General features: G+C 46.1%; 1 protein-coding gene across 2 annotated transcripts in view; it reads left to right on the forward strand.

Annotated features, from left to right (window-relative positions):
• The first annotated feature begins 977 nt into the window (after positions 1–977).
• The window catches only part of Ints3 (integrator complex subunit 3), a 43,411-nt gene continuing 26,738 nt past the window's right edge, over positions 978–17,650 (forward strand). Inside the window, exons 1-3 of one of the 2 annotated variants that reach the window (XM_087897315.1) lie at positions 978–1,772; positions 9,678–9,761; positions 13,479–13,562. In XM_087897315.1, the coding sequence (XP_087753441.1) occupies positions 1,626–1,772; positions 9,678–9,761; positions 13,479–13,562 (315 nt within the window). In that variant the 5' untranslated portion in view covers positions 978–1,625. The remainder of the gene's footprint in view (positions 1,773–9,677; positions 9,762–13,478; positions 13,563–17,650) is intronic. The other variant, XM_087897316.1, reaches the window with a different exon arrangement.

Consider the following 17,650-nt stretch of genomic DNA (forward strand, 5'->3'; position numbering starts at 1 on the left):
TTTTTATCTTTTAATTTAATATGTGTGTCCCAGGTACATAAGTCTATCGTAATGACTTGTTTGTATTTCAGAGGATAAAACAGTCCCATACACCTAGAAGGAATCCAAAGCATACTCAGGAGGATTGAGGAGTAAGTGCAGGAAGTGTATTTGGAGATCAGCCAGTCCAGAATAGGAGAACAGGCCTGTACCTAAGGGTGGGGGGAACAGAGGGAAGTAAGAACTGGATGGCCCAACCTCCCAAGGGTGGGATTACAGGCATATACCACGCCCGGTTTGGAGCTTTATGTAGCAATCGATTCATATGCCTAAAAATGAAAGGTTCCATGGAGACGCAGAGTGAAAGAACGAAGAAGAAACGGACTCAGATACAGTCAAACTCTACGATGATCATAACAAACTAACATTCTCAATGGGTTGTATGTGTAACTACGATAGACTGAAGTGATATTTGTCAGTCCCAGGGCCTCAAAGGCCGAAGAGAGCCCATCATTTGGCAAACTGTAAAGTTAGTGCTGGCGCGATTCTAATTATTTGGTTCGCACTAGTGGATCAACGCACGCACTTTTTTTGTTATTTTCAAAAAGTCTTACTGATAATTGCACACTTGGCTGCGTGTTGCACTCGCAGTTCAGGAAGTAGCTTCAGACCCTGAGGGCGTTTGCTAAGTGTTGGGGCTCCGCCGCTCCTGCCCCCGCAGAAACTTTTAGGGGAGCAGTCACCCAGACTACCCAAGGACAACGGTCCGAACACCTGTAGAGAGTGGGGCGCGGGGAGACATCGCGCATGCGCGCTCGTGCGCGCAGGCGCAGCCCGGCTTTTTCCGGATCGCCCAGCGCTCGCACCTACTCCGTACCTCCCGTCCCGCCTCCTGATGCGGAGGAAGGATGCGATAGGGCACACTTGTTGCCCGTCAGACCAGGCTCAGTTCTTCTCCCTACAATTGGCAGCCCGGGAAAAGGCCAGTCTGTCGTCGTCGGCTTTCTCCTTAGAGACCTGGCGCCACCGCGGAAGCCGCGATTGGCGGACGCCCGGGACCGCGACTGCTCACTTCCGGCGCCGGCGACGACTCTGCCCGCTCGGGCGCTCTCAGCCTCCCCCGCCCTTCCACCATGGCCGCCTCTGTGTGGTGTGGGGAGAAGCTGGTCCTCCCATAGCGCTCCTGCCGCATCCGCACCCACTAGGGGCCGGATCCCAAGGAACCGCGTTTCCCAACCCCGCCGGGAAGGTTTCCCACCCCCACTTCAGGGCCAGGACTCCTTTCCACACCTCGAGAGGCAGAAACTTAGGGTTTCCCCTCCTTTCAGGATAAGAAGCCAGAGGGTTCCCGGTCCACTTCTGCAAGGGTGGCAGCCTTGCCCACCTCCTGCAGGTTACAGACTCTTAAGTCTACCGTGCTTCTGCGCTAAGGCTTTGCCCCAGCACGGCCACTCCAGAGGGAGCATCTAGAGAACCCGCGCCTTCCCCCTCCGCAGGACAGGAGGCAAGAGTGCGGAAAGCCGGGCCTGTGGCCTCCTTCCCACTTGTTCCTCTTGCTCCTCGTCCTTGGCAAGCCAGAGTTCTCCATTTCTAGGACTTAACACCCGTCCACTCCCTTGACCTCTTCCGGTCTCCTGGCTGCAGCCATGGAGTTACAGAAGGGAAAGGGGACCGTAGCAGCTGCTGCATCAGGAGCAGCGGGAGGTGGAGGAGGAGGAGCGGGAGCAGGAGCCCCAGGAGGGGGGAGGCTGCTACTTTCAACCAGTTTGGATGCCAAGGATGAGTTAGAGGAGGTATGTGTGGGGGGTGGGGAAGGGAGCTAAGGAATTGGGTTGAGGGATGCTGGAGCGGATACGGGGTGGGGGTGGGGAGAAGAGGCCTTCAAGTTTTTTCCAAGGCAGAAACATTGCACTGGCTTCCTGCTTCTGGAGGAAAAGTGTGGGTCAATTTCCTGGACAGGTTGCCCTAGTAACAGCTGCCGCTATTATGAAAATGTGTGAGGGGCATTGGTTACAGAAGGGATGTAGCATCCATATTTACCAAAGTTATTTTCATTCCTTCCCACATACACACCAATAGCTATCTAGAATATCCACCCCATTTGAGTGTGTTAAGTTGAAAAGTATATACGTGTTTACAGGCAGGTGTCTGAGGATTGGCAACTTCCTACAGACTTGGCCCCTCTTCTTTGGTGTCATCATTGACTGTGTGTAGATACAGTGGGCAGTGATTTTAACCAGGCATTTAGAGTAAGTAGTGTCTAGTTTGCTACAGTCAGCCGTAGTAGAGGGGTGAGCCAGGATATAGGACTGCTTTCTTCGGAACCAGAGAGTAAACAAAAAATGGAGAGAGCAAGGACGTGAGCAAGGAGTCTTGTCCCTTCTCCTTTCCCTCACTCCTCACCCTGTGCTTGACTAGCAAGAGACGACCCACCGATTCTCTTCTACTACACACACAAGAAGACTTAGGATGTGTTACAGAACTGAGGCACGATTGTTGAACTGTGTGCAAAGCCTAATGCATTCATTTCGGTATCTGTCTAGGGATTGGGGGGACGACAAACAGGCCCTGGCTCTTCACAGGCTGACTAGTTCCCTGGCAGTGGTGGATTCCTTTACCACATGCTACAGTGGCCAGGTTAGATACCCTAGCACTTGAAGGGCTGAGTCAGGAAGATTGTGTGTGTGTATATGAGAGAGAGTCAGAGAGAGTTAGAATGTGTGTGTGTGTGTGTGTGTGTGTGTGTGAGAGAGAGAGAGAGAGAGATAGGGTATGTATGTGTGTAAGAGAGTTAGAATGTATGTATGTGTGTGTGAGAGATGTGTGTATGTGTAAGAGAGAGAGTCAAGAGAGAATGTGTGTGTGAGAGAGAGATAGGGTGTGTGTGTGAGAGAAAGAGTTAATGTGTGTGTAAGAGAGAGACAGAATGTGTGTATGTGTGTGTGAGAGTCAAGAGAGTTAGAGTGTGTGTGTGTGTGTGTGTGTGTGTGTGTGTGTGTGTGTGTTGAGTTCTAGCGGGGCATCATTAACAAGAACCTGACCTCTAGAAACAAGAGAAAAGAAGAAACTGTATGTGGCCCTGCACTCGAGGCAGAGGCAGGTGGATATCCGTGGGTTTGACTCCAGCCTGGTCTACATAGCAAGCTTTAGGATGGCCAGAACGACCATAGACAGACTCTGTCTCAAAAAGAGAGGTGAACTTGAATCAAAGTGGCCTTATAGCGACTTTTTTGCTTATCCACCAGCAGATGTCTGCATGGAAAGTTTTCACTGTATAATTCTTTGTGCACTTGGAGAAAATTTGCTATTTCTTTTTTTTTTTTAATCAACTAAGATAGGCATAATTAGTAATAGAAACATTATTTTCAAGCCAGGCATGGTGGCACAGGTATGTAATTCCAACAATCCAAAGAGGCTGAAGTAAGAAGTGTGTGCGTATGATATATGTGTGGGAAAGTGTGCGTATGATGTGTGTGGGGAATGTGCATGCTGAAATGTGTGTAGAGGTCAGGATATTTTTATGGAGTTGTCTTCCACTTGTGTACAGACTCTGAGGATTGAATTCAGATCTCCATGCCCGCACAGCACACCTCTTTATCTGCTGAGCCTCTCCCCAGCCCTGTATTATTTTTTGAGATAATTTTTTTGGAGGGGGGTGGTTTTTGGAGACAGAATTTCTCTGAGTCCTAGCTGTCCTGGAACTCACTCTGTAGACCAGGCTGACCTCAGACTCAGAGATAACCTGCCTCTGCCTCCCAAGTGCTGTGATTAAAGGTGTGCGTCACCATTACCTGGGTAGGTCTGAAACTTCCTATGACCAATTTGACTGTCAAGTGTTGAGCATGGTGTATTAGCACTGGAGCCTTAGGAGGGTGGAGGTCAGTAGGTGACTGACCACCACTGACCCCTCCACCAGAGCAAGGTGAAAGGTTGGATGAGAGTCTGTTGATTCCCATCCTGACTCCCACAGGACGCATGTTCAGCTTCCTTTTCTGGGCAGTAGGTGATATGGCTGGGGGAGATCACAAGCAATGAAGCCTTTATGTTCGTTCTCGCTTTCTTAGACTCTGAGAATGAACTTTTAGCTTCCTAGAGAGAAATGGTAGGGTTTATTTTCTCTTTTCTGATCTCTTTTACGGTGTGGATGCCTCCAGTATTGTCTCAGGCTCCCCCTCCCACATTTTCTTTGCCCTTTGTCCTTTGCATCTTAGTCTCCAGCAAGTCTTGCTACACTCATGGGTGTGGTTCTGTTATCCCTGCTAGGCCATCGTGTCTGAGGGCCAGGCTTGCTGGCCTCTTCTTCCTCTGTGCCTCCCCACAGATCTTTGCACACAGAAGTTATCAACACCTTCTGTTGACCAGCTGACCTCTGCTCATTCTGACTTGGTAATTTTCCATCGTAGGCCTACCAGTGGCCCAGGAAAGTGGGTCAGCTTTTTGACTCTGTGCTGAGGGATAGGAAAATAGGAGGAGGACATAGGTGCGCCACCTAGAAGTTTATCATCTAAAGACAGAGGATCATGCCACAAGAAGTCCTGAAAAAATAGATGAGGGTAGTGAAGGCGTGGGCATAGTTGGACATGATTAGCAAAGACCTCTTCCAGTCTGCAGTGGGACGGACTGTGACTCTTCTCTCCTGGGGAGTGTTTGTTGTATCCTTTCTTCTCTTTGGCCCTGTTCCTCCCTTTGAAGACTGAAGTATTCTTTCCCATCCCCATCCTAATTTGGGGAGGGAATGAGATAAAAATAGTGCCAGAGGTTGGAGGAGTTCAGAACGTGGAGTTCTTAGTCTCATGAGGCTTCACAGTTCCTGGCTCTTCTTTGCCAGGGAAGGACCAGTCACTTTGAAGGCAGGCCAAAAGCAGGAGCTGTGACCCAGAGAAATCAGAATATCTTTGAGATAGGTCTCAGAATTATGTTTGGCAAAATAGAGGTGTGTCCCCGCCATATTTACTCTGAGAGATAACTCAGCCTCTCCGAGAAATCTCCAAGGGCTGACCTTTGAGTCATTTTTAATTTCTTTCTCCCTTAGATCATCATTTCACATATTTTTGATTGTAGAATATAGGTCATTCCTTGGAATCTGTAGGGCATTTGTCCTAGGTCCCTCAGAGAATACCAGAGTCTGTCCTCCCTGTGTACACCAATAGCAAAGGCTGTCTATACTAGGAACCTATCATGGTCAGTCACTTCTTGTTGATGTAGGTTCTTAGAAATTGTGCAGGTTGGGTCACATTTTCCTTTCCTGAAGACAGTAGAATGAGTGTTTCTAGACTACTCACCTTTGCTAATGGAGCCGTGCACTGTACACTTAGCAGAGTGTCTCCTCTCACCAGGCCAGGGGAGGGAAAGGGGTGCATCTCTAACTCCTGCCTCGCGCTTCAGGTGTATACTGAGAAGCTGGAAAGTCCCATCCCTTGTCTCTCTCTCTCTCTCTCTCTCACACACACACACACACACACAGACACACGCACCCCCGTGCCATCCACTGCTGTTGTCAGGTAGTTTCAGTACGAATGAGTTCCAGAGATCCTGGAGATGATAAATATTTACTCAGCTCTCTGAGCTGCTGTTGTAGAGAGCTTGTTCTGAACAGAGCCATCCTGCCAGCAATTGCTGGCAGCTGTGTGTGTGATTTCATCTTTTCTGAGGACCTTCAGAGACTACGGGGAAAGGATACTGTTACCCAATTATACATCTGGTTTCCTGTGGCCTTTGAGGAGAGTGGTCCTTTTTTGTTTTGTTTTTGCGACAGGGTTTCTCTGCATAGCCGTGGCTGTCCTGAAACACTTGCTCTGGAGACCAGGCTGGCCTCAGACTCACAGATCAGCCTGTCTCTGCCTCCCAGTGGCTGGGTTTAAAGGTGCTCGCCACCACACCCAGCTGAGGAGAGAGTCCTTTTGTCACTCCGAATGATTCCTGGTTATTTCTTTTCGTTTGCTTATTTGTCTTTGGTTTGTTTTAAACAGGCTGTCTTTGAACTCCTGGTGAGGTTACAGGTAATGAACCACCAGGAGCAGTTTTAGATAAAAGTTTTCTTCTGTACCTCTGCTGTCTTAAAATGAATGTGTCCACCCATTCAAATTCTGGACTCCACTTCCTACATCCTTCATAGGGCCTCCCTGTTTCAAGAGGCCACTTTTCTTGACTGGGCAGTGTCCCATAGTCAGGCCTCTGATCAGAGCTTAGAACATGGGGAGGAGCCTAGAGAAACTGCTCAACCACACCAAGACACTTAGCCAGTGCGTAGGGCCTTGGAGTGGGATTTGCAGGCTTTTGGTTTTGGATCCTTTACGCCTCCTCCCTTCTCTTTCCTATGTTCTCATGCATGCACTCTGTTTTTTGTTTGTTTGTTTGTTTTTCAAGATAGTGTTTCTCTTTTAACCCTGGCAGTCCTGAGACTCGCTCTGGCCTCAAACTCTTTGAGATCTACCTGCCTCTGCCTACCGAGTACTGGGATAAAAGCACGCACCACCACCGCCTGGTGTTTCCTCTGTTCTCTTAACGGCAAAATAAGAGAAGAAGCCTTTCACGAGTTGGGAAATTATCCATATCCTGTGGCAGAGGGTTTGCTTTTCAGGAACCTTTAAGGACATGCCATGAGAAGTAGTGGCAGGAGGGCTAGCAAGATGACTGACTACGGAGTAAAGTTACTTGCTGTGACCCCCGATGGCAGATTTGTGCACACCTGTGAGCTGACCTCTGCTCTACACACTGTGCCCACACGCACACCCCGCACATACAAGTAAATAAGTGGGATTTCAATCTTAAACAAAGACATGGCAGGAGATTGGAGAGCCAGGCCTTCCAGGTTAGATTTGTGCAGTTGCTGAGCTTCACAAATAGCACAGATTCTGATTAACTGAGACTGTGTGCATGGTGCAGCTTTATGATACAGGCGTTATCCCTGGGGTTTTGTTTGCTTTTTGTTTCCCCCCCACCCCCAGATAAAACTGGGGTTTACAGAGGCTCGTTGAAGGTGAGCCTCGGCCTGGCTAGCAAGGACCAGTTCAGTCAATGCTCACTTACCGGTGGCTTCTGTTGCCGGGCTGCTGCCTGGCTTTCCTTTGGTGATTCACCAAAGATGTGTCTGTGTTTGCTCCGAGCAGTGTGTGGAGCTTTAGGTCGCTGCTACTCACCATCTCTCTGCACTCTGAAGCTGCAGTTCATCTAGGCTGGAGACGGTGTCAGCAAGACTTAGCCATCGGCTAGGTTGGTCTCCAGTCCCTGGTGACTGTCTCTCGTAGAAAGGGACAAGGTTTGATAAGAAAGAAAGCCCAGCCTCAGGTTTTCCTCCCACGCTTTTCTTATACAGGAGCTAAACCGGGTGATAATGGCTCACCGAGCTCACAGGTCACTTTCCATGTGACCGCACAGTTCCTTTTCACAAGTCTGTCCTTGCTGTTTATTAAGGCTGAACCTGCTGGTCTGGCCTGCTGTCAGGGAAAGTGGCAGATGTCACACCCAGGCAGTTTAAGACTTAGGTTTGGACCCATCAGCGCCTCCTCTCAGAACACAAATCTACCCTTTGTTACCTTAAACTCTTTTCTAAGATTTATTGCTGGGCACGGTGGGGAACGCTGTTAATCCCAGCACTCTGGAAGCAGAATGAGTGGAACTCTGAGTTCAAGGCCAGTTCTGTCTACATAGTGAGTTTCAGGACAGCCAGGGCTGCACAAAGAAGCCCTGTAACAAAAAAACGAGAGCAACAAAAAGGTTTATTAATATTATATATATATATTTTTAAAAGATTTATTTATCTATTTTGTACACAACATTCCTTCCATTTATGCTTGCACACCAGAAGAGGGTACCAGATCTCATTACAGATGGTTGTGAGCCACCATGTGGTTGCTGGGAATTGAACTCAGGACCTCTGGAAGAGCAGTCAGTGCTCTTAACCTCTGAGCCATCTCTCCAGCCCTTGTTTTGTTTTTTTGAGACAGGGTCTCACTTTGTAGACTGAGCTATCCTGGAACTTAAGATTTATTTTTATTTTATGCGTATGAGTATTTTGCCTTCATGGCTGCCTGCACTGTGTCAGTGCAGGGAACTGAACCTGCATCCTCAACAAAAGCAGCCAGATTGCTAAACTGCTGAGCCAGCTCTTCAGTCCCATCATGCTGGGCTCTTACCAGGGTGGACGTCGAGAACCTCTGTCTTTTCTGTTCACCTTTCGCATGGTGTTTGTCATCGCCTCAGAGCGTGGCCAGCAGGGTCATCGCCATCATCACTGCAGTGCTTTTTCTTTGCCGCCTAGGGCCCGAGCCCAAAGCTCACGTATGTTCAGGTTGTTTTGGGTTCGTTTGTTTGGTTTTATAAGAAGGTTACTCTTAGTAAAAGCTCTGGCTGTCCTGGAATTTGCTTTGTAGACCAGTTGAACTCACAGAGATCTGCCTGCCTCTGCCTCCCAAGTGCTGGGTTAAAGGTATGTGTCACGACTGCCTGGCCCTTAGGGGGGTTTTTGTTGTTGTTCTTTTAAGTTTTTGTTTCTTTTGATGTTGTGAGATGGGGTCACACATAACTCAGGCTGTCTTGAATGCTTTGTAGCCAAAGATGGCCTTGCATTCCTGATGCTCTTGCCTGAAGTATGATCCCACGTGCATTGTTGTACCAACGTCAGTGTTTGGTTCCTACGTTGTTGTTACTGTTTTTCCTACACAGTCTCTCTTTGGTGGTCCAGCTGGCCTAGAATTTACAGCAGTCCTGCTTTTGTCCTGAGTGCTGGGCTAGCAGGTGTCACCACCACACCCAGCCCCATCTCAGGGCTGCACATGATCATCTCGCTGCTGAGCTACAGCTTTAAATTCCTCCTTTTGTTACTTTTCTCTCTGTATATACTTTTTACCCCTCCCTTTCTTTCTTTCTTTCTTTTTTTGGAGATAGGGTTTCTTTACTTAACCCTGAACTCACAGAGATTCACCTGCCTCTGCCTTCCAAATGCTGAAACTAAAAGCATGCACAACCTTTGATTATGTTTTAAATTCTTTTTATAAAGTTGGCTTGCTCAATTCAGAAATGAAAACAAGTTCCATACTTTTTATGTTTGACTGTTAAGAGTCTTAGGTTTTTGGTAACTTTATATTTAAAATTTAAAGAAAAATTATACAAAATTTTGCTATGCAGCCCAGGCTGACCTTGAACTCAAAATCCCCCTGCCTTCGCTTCTTGAGTACCCAGATTACAGGTATGCACCTTCATGTTTGTTCATTTATTTTTGGACAGACGATGACCATACTGTGTTACTAGGTTGTTCTTAACTCCTGGGCTCAAGTAATCCTCCCATCCCAGCCTCCTAATTACTTGGGACTACAGCCAGCACCACTTACCTGACTTTCCTAGTCTTAGAGGCAAATGGTGCCAGTTTGCCCTACTGTACCTTTGGTGACGTCCTCCAGGCTGTCCTCCGTGTGCTATTTTCCTGTGAAAGTCAGCATTGTTAATTTTTATGACTTTGTCCTTCCTGGAAGTGTTGCCCACTAGCTGTAGTACACAGTGGTGGTGGTGCTGATGCTGGCCAGAGTCAGCTGTTATTGCTGCTGTTCTCACAGTTGTTAGTGGCCATTCAGTGCAGAGTGTTTCTTTTTTAAGCAATAGCAGAAGAATGATCAAGCTTGAAGTGTTGAACTGTTTTGGGTCAGAAGTACTTCATAGGCTGTGTTATAACGCACTCCCCACTTGTTCCCATCCCCCCACAGAGGCTGGAAAGGTGTATGAGTATTGTGACGTCGATGACGACTGGTGTCTCTGAGCGAGAAGCCAACGATGCCCTCAACGCTTATGTGAGTACCATATCCTTACATCCGTTCTGCTTGGGGAAGCTCTGAGATGCAGACAGGAAGGAGGAAAGATGGTAGCCAGGACTTAAGGGACTGAATTCACATTTTGGTTCCTGAAGTGAGGTTTTGCTCTCCCAATAGGACAGTTTATTTCTTAGAGCCTTTTTTTCTGAGATCAGGCCAGCATCATACTCAGGGTCCTGCCTCAGCCTCTCAAGTACGTGATCACAGCTTATGCTGTCTTGCCTGACTTATATATAACAACTCAGTTTTTGTTTGACCGGGTGGTTCAGTCGGTCAAGGGCTTTGCACGCAGCCCCGACAGTCTTGAGTTCTCATTTCTGGATTCTATAGGATGGCAAGAGAGGATTGACTCTCAAGAATAGTCCTCTGATTTTCTTTGACAATTTGTAAACTTTTATTTATTTAGACTTGGTCTCAGCCCTGGCTCACCTGGAACTTGATGTAATCTACACTGTACTGGCTGAACTTAAAGAGATCTGCCTATGTCTGTTTCTCAAGTACTGGCAATAAAGGCGTGTGCCAAACCAGAGAGAGCGAGCGCCAGGCAGTAATCCCAGCATTTGGAAGGCAGAAGTGGGCTGATCTTTGAGTTTGAGGCCAGCCTGGTCTGCAGAGCGAATTCCAGGACAGACAGGGATACACAGAGAAGCCCTGTTTCCAAAAACAAAACAAAAAGGCATATGCCACTATACCTGGCAAAAAAAGATACTAACTCATGGGACCAACAATTTGGTTTAGCAGATAGTGATTCCTTCTGTCAAGTGTGACAGCATGTTTGTTCCCTGGGGCCCACATGGTGGAAGGTAAGAAGTCACACTAGCAAATCTTCCTCTACATGCTTCATCATGTATGTGCATGCGCACCCGCACGCGCGCACACACACACATATACACACACACACGTTTTTAAATGAAAAGAAAATGCTTGTCTTATAATTTTTTTTTTTTTTTTTTTTTGAGACAGGGTTTCTCTGTAGTTTTTGGTGCCTGTCCTGGAACTAGCTCTTGTAGACCAGGCTGGCCTCGAACTCACAGAGATCCGCCTGCCTCTGCCTCCCGAGTGCTGGGATTAAAGGCGTGCGCCACCACCGCCCGGCTTGTCTTATAATTTCTTTGCAAATCGTTGGCTGTCCTAGAACTCACTGTGTAGACCATGCTGGTCTCAAACTCAGATCCTCCTGCCTCTGCCTCCCGAATGCCCTGATTAAAGCCATGTGCCACCACCACCCAGCCTGCAAATCTTTCTTACATGAGTTTTATCTTTTCCTCTCTGTAAATCTGTGCAGTTAAAATAGTTTTAACTAGCACATGTGAGGAATTCATATAGCAGCAATATACAACTTTGCTTACAAGGTCAGGGTATCTGTCTCCAGGCTTCACTGCCTGAGTCCAGTGAGCCACCTCCTCCAAGTTGTCCTGGACCTCCATGGGCATGCTGTGACAGTGTGTGCAAATGCACACCACAGAAATTAATTAATTAATGAAAAAGAATTTAGGTCATGTGGTTAGGTTGATGGCTCAGTCAAGCATGGCAGTCTGAGCTTGGGTCCTTGGTCATCTCTAAAAGGAGTGGTGTAAAAGGAACGGCGGGCCACTTCCCACCACCTGCCCGGCTTGCTTTACCTGAAATAATTACATGGAAACTGTATTCATTCAAGTACTGCCTGGCCCATTATCTGTAGCCTCTTACTGGCTAACTCTTAACATACTGATCTAACCCATTTCTAATAATCTGTATCTCACTACAAGGTGGTGGCTTACTGGAAAAGGTCCTAACCTGCGTCTGTCTCGAAGAGGAGAGTCATGGCGACTGCCTCACTGCCTTCTTCCAGCATTCTGTTCTGTTTACTCTGCCTACCTAATTTTCTGTCCTATCAAAGGGCCAAGGCAGTTTCTTTATTAACCAGTGAAAGTAACACATAGACAGATGACCCTCCTCCATCATTTCCCCTTTTTCTGTTTAAACAAAAAAGAAAGGCTTTAGCTTTCACATAGTAAAATTACATATAACAAAACAGTTATCAAGCAAGAATTCCAGTTACAATATTTATATCTATTTTATCTTTTATCATATCTAAGGAAAAATATAACTATAACTAACCATTCTTCAACTCCATCAAAGACTCCAGAAGGATATAATATTACCTAAGCAAACAAGAAATAAGCAACTTCCAAACTCTAGAAATGACAGAGACATCTCACTGCCTGGACAGTCATCCAAAGTTCTTTTGTACCGTTGGGGCATCCATCTTCGGCCTACAGGCCCATAGTATCCAGCAGACATTTCCATGAAGCAGGAAATTTCAAAGGCAGTTCAGTCACTTTTTTCTATGTCCTGCAGAATGTCTCACAGACTCTTTTCATGAGTCAGGAATCTTGAAAGACCATCTCACCTTTCCGCTTCCCACCACCCGCCCGGCTAGCTTTACCTGAAATAATTACACGGAAACTGTATTCTTTTAATCACTACTTGGCCCATTATATCCAGCCTCTTATTGGCTAACTCTTACATATTGATTCAACCCATTTCTAATAATCTGTATATCACCACGAGGTCGTGGCTTACTGGGAGAGATTCAGCGTGTCTGACCTGGCAGCTTCATGTTGGTGGCTCTCTCGACCCTGCTTTCTTCCTCCTAGGATTTAGTTCAGTCTACTCCACCTATCCTAATCCTGCCCTATTAAAAGCCAAGGCAGTCTCTTTATTAACCAATGAAAGTAACACATAGACAGATGACCCTCCTCCATCAGAGTGGCTATACATACATGTAACAGTAGCCTGGGGATGAGGTGTGGTGGGTACAGTTGGATTCTTCAAGCTCATTGGCTGGCCAGCATAACCAAATCTATGAGCTTCATATTTAGTGAGAAACCTTATTTCAGAAGCTACAGGTAGAGATTGAGAGAGAAAAATACCCAACGTCTACTTCGGGCCTCCTTGAACATATGCATACAACACATACATGTATAACACGCATATACAATACCATATATATATATATATATATATAAAGTAATACTAAAAATTTAAATAGTGAAATACGTGTGAAGATGCTGTAGTAAATCCTATTGCTTTGTATGTTAACTGAAAAAAATACTTTAAAATAAATAATAGTTACTGGGCAGTGGTAGCGCATGGCTTTAATCTTAGCACTCGGGAGGCAGAGGCAGGTGGATCCCTGAGTTCGAAGCCAGAGTGGTCTACAGAGCTCATTCTAGGACAGATTGCAAAGCTACATAGAGAAACCCTATCTTGAAAAACCAAAAATAAATAAACAAATAAATAATAGTTGAAAATAATTTAGAGGACTCTTAGAGAGTCAGTATTTAAGTATTACTTGTGAATTATCAGGAATCGTCATTGCTGTGCTGAAGCACCAGAGGTTCTGTGGTTGCCCGTGGTCACGATTGGTGTAGGTCCGTCTCCATTGCAGGATTTACCACTCCTGTGCTTTTCCCGTCTTACGCACTCTGGGATTTTCTGGCTCTAGCTCAGGTGGTCAGAGAGCAGCACATTTTCCCTTCCTCGCCTCCTGAAATAGCTGCCTCCTTCCTTTTAAGAGAAGGAAGTCAACATATTTGAGAGTTGCCCCCCCACACCCCGTGTTACTCAAGAGTCCCAAGAATTTTAGGAGAAACTGTGCTTGCACTTCCTACATGTGAGTAACAGCTAATTGCTTTCTCTCTTCCCTCCCAGGTGTGCAAAGGACCCCCCCAGCATGAGGAGATCTGTCTAGGCCTGTTTACTCTTGTCCTCACTGAGCCTGCCCAAGCTCAGAAGGTAAGGCGCCTGCTCTCTTCCCTGGGTCCTGATGAATCTGTGGGACCTTTACCCTTTAACTGAAGTTGCATCACATTCTAGACAAGAGCTTCATCACCTTCTTCTCCAAATGTGATCTCAAGTCTCTTCTCAGTGAATTCATTGGTCTCTGGCTGTGTCCTTTCAGTCCTCACATTCTAAAGCTGAAAGGCAAGAAAAAGCAGTTAGGAGAATATGAATGACATAAATGTTAAGTTTTTTGTGTAAGACATGAAGCTCAAAGGTCTGCATTTGGGGGATGGAAGAGATAAAGGACAGCTGAGTCTGTGAGAGCTCTTACCCAGAAGAACAGAGTGCAGGCTGTAAATCGTAGCATGTAACCTTTAGACTAAATAGCTTAATATACTGATTAAGAAAACATGGGAGCACAGTGGAGTCTGACTTCCTAATGAGTATTGCCAGAGACCAGCGTGGCCTTTTCATAAACAGAAGAGGCTCCTGGGAGGCTCAGGACCAGGCGAGATAGTTCCTCAGGATTCTGTTCTTTTTATAAATTAATTCTTCTGTTTCTCCAGATAGCCCCTGTCCAGCAACCTTGTATCTTTTGAATCTTGGCATAATAGTTAAAGTTTAGATTTTGCTGGAACCATCTGAAGGGAGTGAGAAGAGTGAGGTACTTGGCTCTTGGCCTCTCACTGATCTCAGCTGGTGTGGAAGGAAACAGATGCACTCTTTATCTTTACCTACTGTGTTCCGCTCTATCAGTTGATCTGTCTGAAACCTGTATGGCGTTTTAGCTTTTCCCTCCCTCTAGACTGAGTTCCTCTAGTTCCTCTGTAAGGTACCGTGGAACCTAGATATGTTGTCATTTGTTCAGGGATAACCAAAGGAAACTCATTCGAAGGGATACAGGCGGGATGCTCCTGGTACCCTGGCAGAGATGCTTACATCAGTGAAGTATCTGTGGATGTGGGAACCTCTGTGTTTATACTTCTCTGATGCCAGCTTGGGTGCCCGTGGAAATGAAGGGGTAGAACAGCAGCTCTTCACATAGTCTTGCTTTCCCAGGAGAAAGGCCAATCATTTTGAACTTTGTTAGGTAGAATTCTATTTGTGCTTTTTGGCATTCTCTTCTTTCTCCTTTTGAGATGTGTCCCAGGCTGACCTAGAACTCCTTCCCTCAGCCTCTCAAGTGCTGGGATTTCATCTTGGGCTGAGTCTATCACCCAGATTCTTAGAGATAAATGGGTGATGTTGACTTGATGGTGCTGAGCCGTAACATGAGCTCACTGATTTTAAAGACGTTGGCAAAGAAGGAGGTGGATAAGTGAGGGCTATGAGTTCATTTCCTCTTGTGTATATTTTTATAGATATTATAATTAAAATCTGACTGAAGGGCAGGTGAGATGGCTCAGCTGATAGCTGGACTTGTCAAACAAGCCTGATGACCTGAGTTTGATCCTCATAACCTATGGTAGAGGGGAGGGCAGGCTCCCAAGATCCCAGAAGGTGTCCAGTTCTCGAGCCCTGGTTTCCTCTACTCCCATAACTGGGCATGGCCATACGTGCCTATAAGATCAGTAGTTGAGAAGTTAAGATAGGAGGATTGCCTTGAGTTCAAGATCAGTTAGAGCTACATATCAAATACCAAGCCAATAAGTTAAATAAGTAAGTAAGTCTTTAAAAATAAAAATGGCTGAGTGATGGTAACGCATGCTTTTAATTACAGCACTCAGGAGGCAGAGAGGCCTGTGAATTTGAGACCAGCCTGGTCTCCAGAGCAAGTTCCAGAACAGCCAGGAATATACAAAGAAACCCTGTATCCAAACGAAACAAAACAAACAAATAAATAAAAATAAAAAATGACTGACAAGATGGCTCAATAATTAAGAGCGTTTATTGCTCTTGCAGAAAACCCAGCTTCAGTTTCTAGAATCCATATCACAGTTCACAACTGCCTGTAACCTCAGTTCCGGGGGATCTGACCTCCAAGAAATGGTACATACATGGTGTACATAAACTCATAAAGGCGAACATGTATACAAGTAAATAAGAAGCTCCAGGCCAGTCTGCATTACAGAGTCAAACTTAACTTACAGCAGATAAACAAAACAATAAAGTCGAAGTCATCTCAGTGCAAATTAGCCTTGCCTTCTGGAGAGGGTTGTTTCAGATGAGGTCTAAGTCTGAGGTCTAAGTCTGCCAGGGCAAATCAGGAGCCTCCTCCGGGAGGGGAGCCGGCGGTGTCTGCTGCTTTTGTTTTCTTACCTGATTTGGCAGTGAGAGGCAGCAGGGTTCTACACCATAAATGTATGTTATGCCATGGGTTTGGCCACCGAGTCTAGTAAGGACTAGAATATTCTACTCCTTCTGCACTGTGGCAGGCCCGTACTCCGAAGGGAGTTGAACCATCTCACTTTGGCTTTCATAACTGATGACTGCACCAACTTCGTCAAATGCTGAAGGTTTCTAAGTAAATCCTGTCCCTGTGGGTCCCCAGGTCAGACCTCTTTAGGCAAGCGTTACTGTTAAGAGGAGCACAGCTGTAGATGAGGGAGGACCCGTTAGGTGAAGAAGTCATTTGCAGACTTGAGTTGGGTCAGGCTGGTGGAAGAATTAGTCTGCCCAGTTGTGTATCCTTCTCTGGCAGGAGCTGCTGATAAGGGCTGACCTTAATGTATTGTCTGAGACTGTAGCTTTAAGCAAGAGGACTGTTTGTAAGAGTTTATTAGGGTTCGTTCTGCTTTTGGACAGAAATTCAGAGTGGATTTAAGGTTTACTTGGTCATGGTGTCACATGACTTTAATCCCAGCACTTGGGAGGCAGAGGCAGGCAGACCTCTTGAGTTCAGGACAGCCAGGACTATGGAGAGAAACCCTGTCTCGAAAAGAAAAATCACAAACAAATTTTAAAAACATATACACAATGAAAATCAAAACAAACAAATCACTAAGATAAAAAGTGCCCAAACAAAATGAAACCAAAAAGAAAAGAAAAGAAAAAAAAGAAAGAGGAAGAAAAAGAGAAAAAAAGCATGAAATCTGTTTGATTTTGGTTTTTCAGGACAGGGTTTCTGTCTGGCCTTGTCTGGCCTAGAACTTGCTCTGTAGACCAAGATGGCCTTGAATTCAGAGACCCGTTTTCTTCTTCCTGAGCACTGGAATTAAAGGTGTGCACCACCACTCCAGGTGTGCAAACAACTTCTCAGGGGTGGGACCCTGTGTCACTATTATGATATATTTTGTCTCTGGCTATCTTCCTCCCTTTCTTTTTGTCCCAGGTGTCATGTGGCTCTGATTGCCCTCAAACTTACTATGTAGTTGAGGATGGTCCTGAACTCCTGATCCTCCTTCCTGCCCAAATGCTGAGATTGCAGGCTCAAACCTCCACACCCAGCTTTTTGTTAATCTTTTTGTTGGTAGTGGTGATGATGGTGGGTTTTATTTTGACTTTTTTTAAGACAGGGTGTCTCTGTATAGGCCTCGAACTCACAGAGATCCACCTGCCTCTGCCTCCTGAGTGCTGGGGTTAAAGGCGTGCGCTGCCACCACCTGGTTTGTTGTTAATCTGATGCCACCTCTGCACCAGCCTTCTGAGGTTTCTGTCTGGCTAAGAAGCTGTCTACTGAAGTTTTGCCCTTTGACTAGACCAGGATAGAACTCAGCAGCTGCAGGAGGCAGCTAATGAGGTTCCCTAAGGCCTGATCTCATTGAAGAGGCAGTGTAGGGAAAGCTCTAAGGGGAAGGGAAGCAGGGACTCAGAAGAAACTTCTACACTCCCTATCTCCCCCCACCCCTCACCCCACCTCCGGGCTGAGGATGCTGAAGGACCTCCCCGCTTCAGTACTTGGCATTCAAGAGAAAAGAAGAAAGGCATTTAGTTAATAAAATTCATGTTTAGGGACCAGCAAGTGGACTGAGTGGGTAAAAGCACTTGCCACACAAGCCTGATAATTTCTGTCTCAGACAAGTTCAGAGTTCAGTCTCTGGAATGTAAGTAAAGGTAGAAGAAACTGATTCCATAGAGTTTTCCTGTGACCCACATACACATCACACACACCATCACACAAAGTAAATAATAAAAAATTAAAGTTTGTTTTGTTTGTTTTT

This window comes from Myodes glareolus, chromosome 17, assembly GCF_982192425.1.
Source record: "Myodes glareolus chromosome 17, mMyoGla1.1, whole genome shotgun sequence".
In the NCBI taxonomy this organism is placed as follows: Eukaryota; Metazoa; Chordata; class Mammalia; order Rodentia; family Cricetidae; genus Myodes; species Myodes glareolus.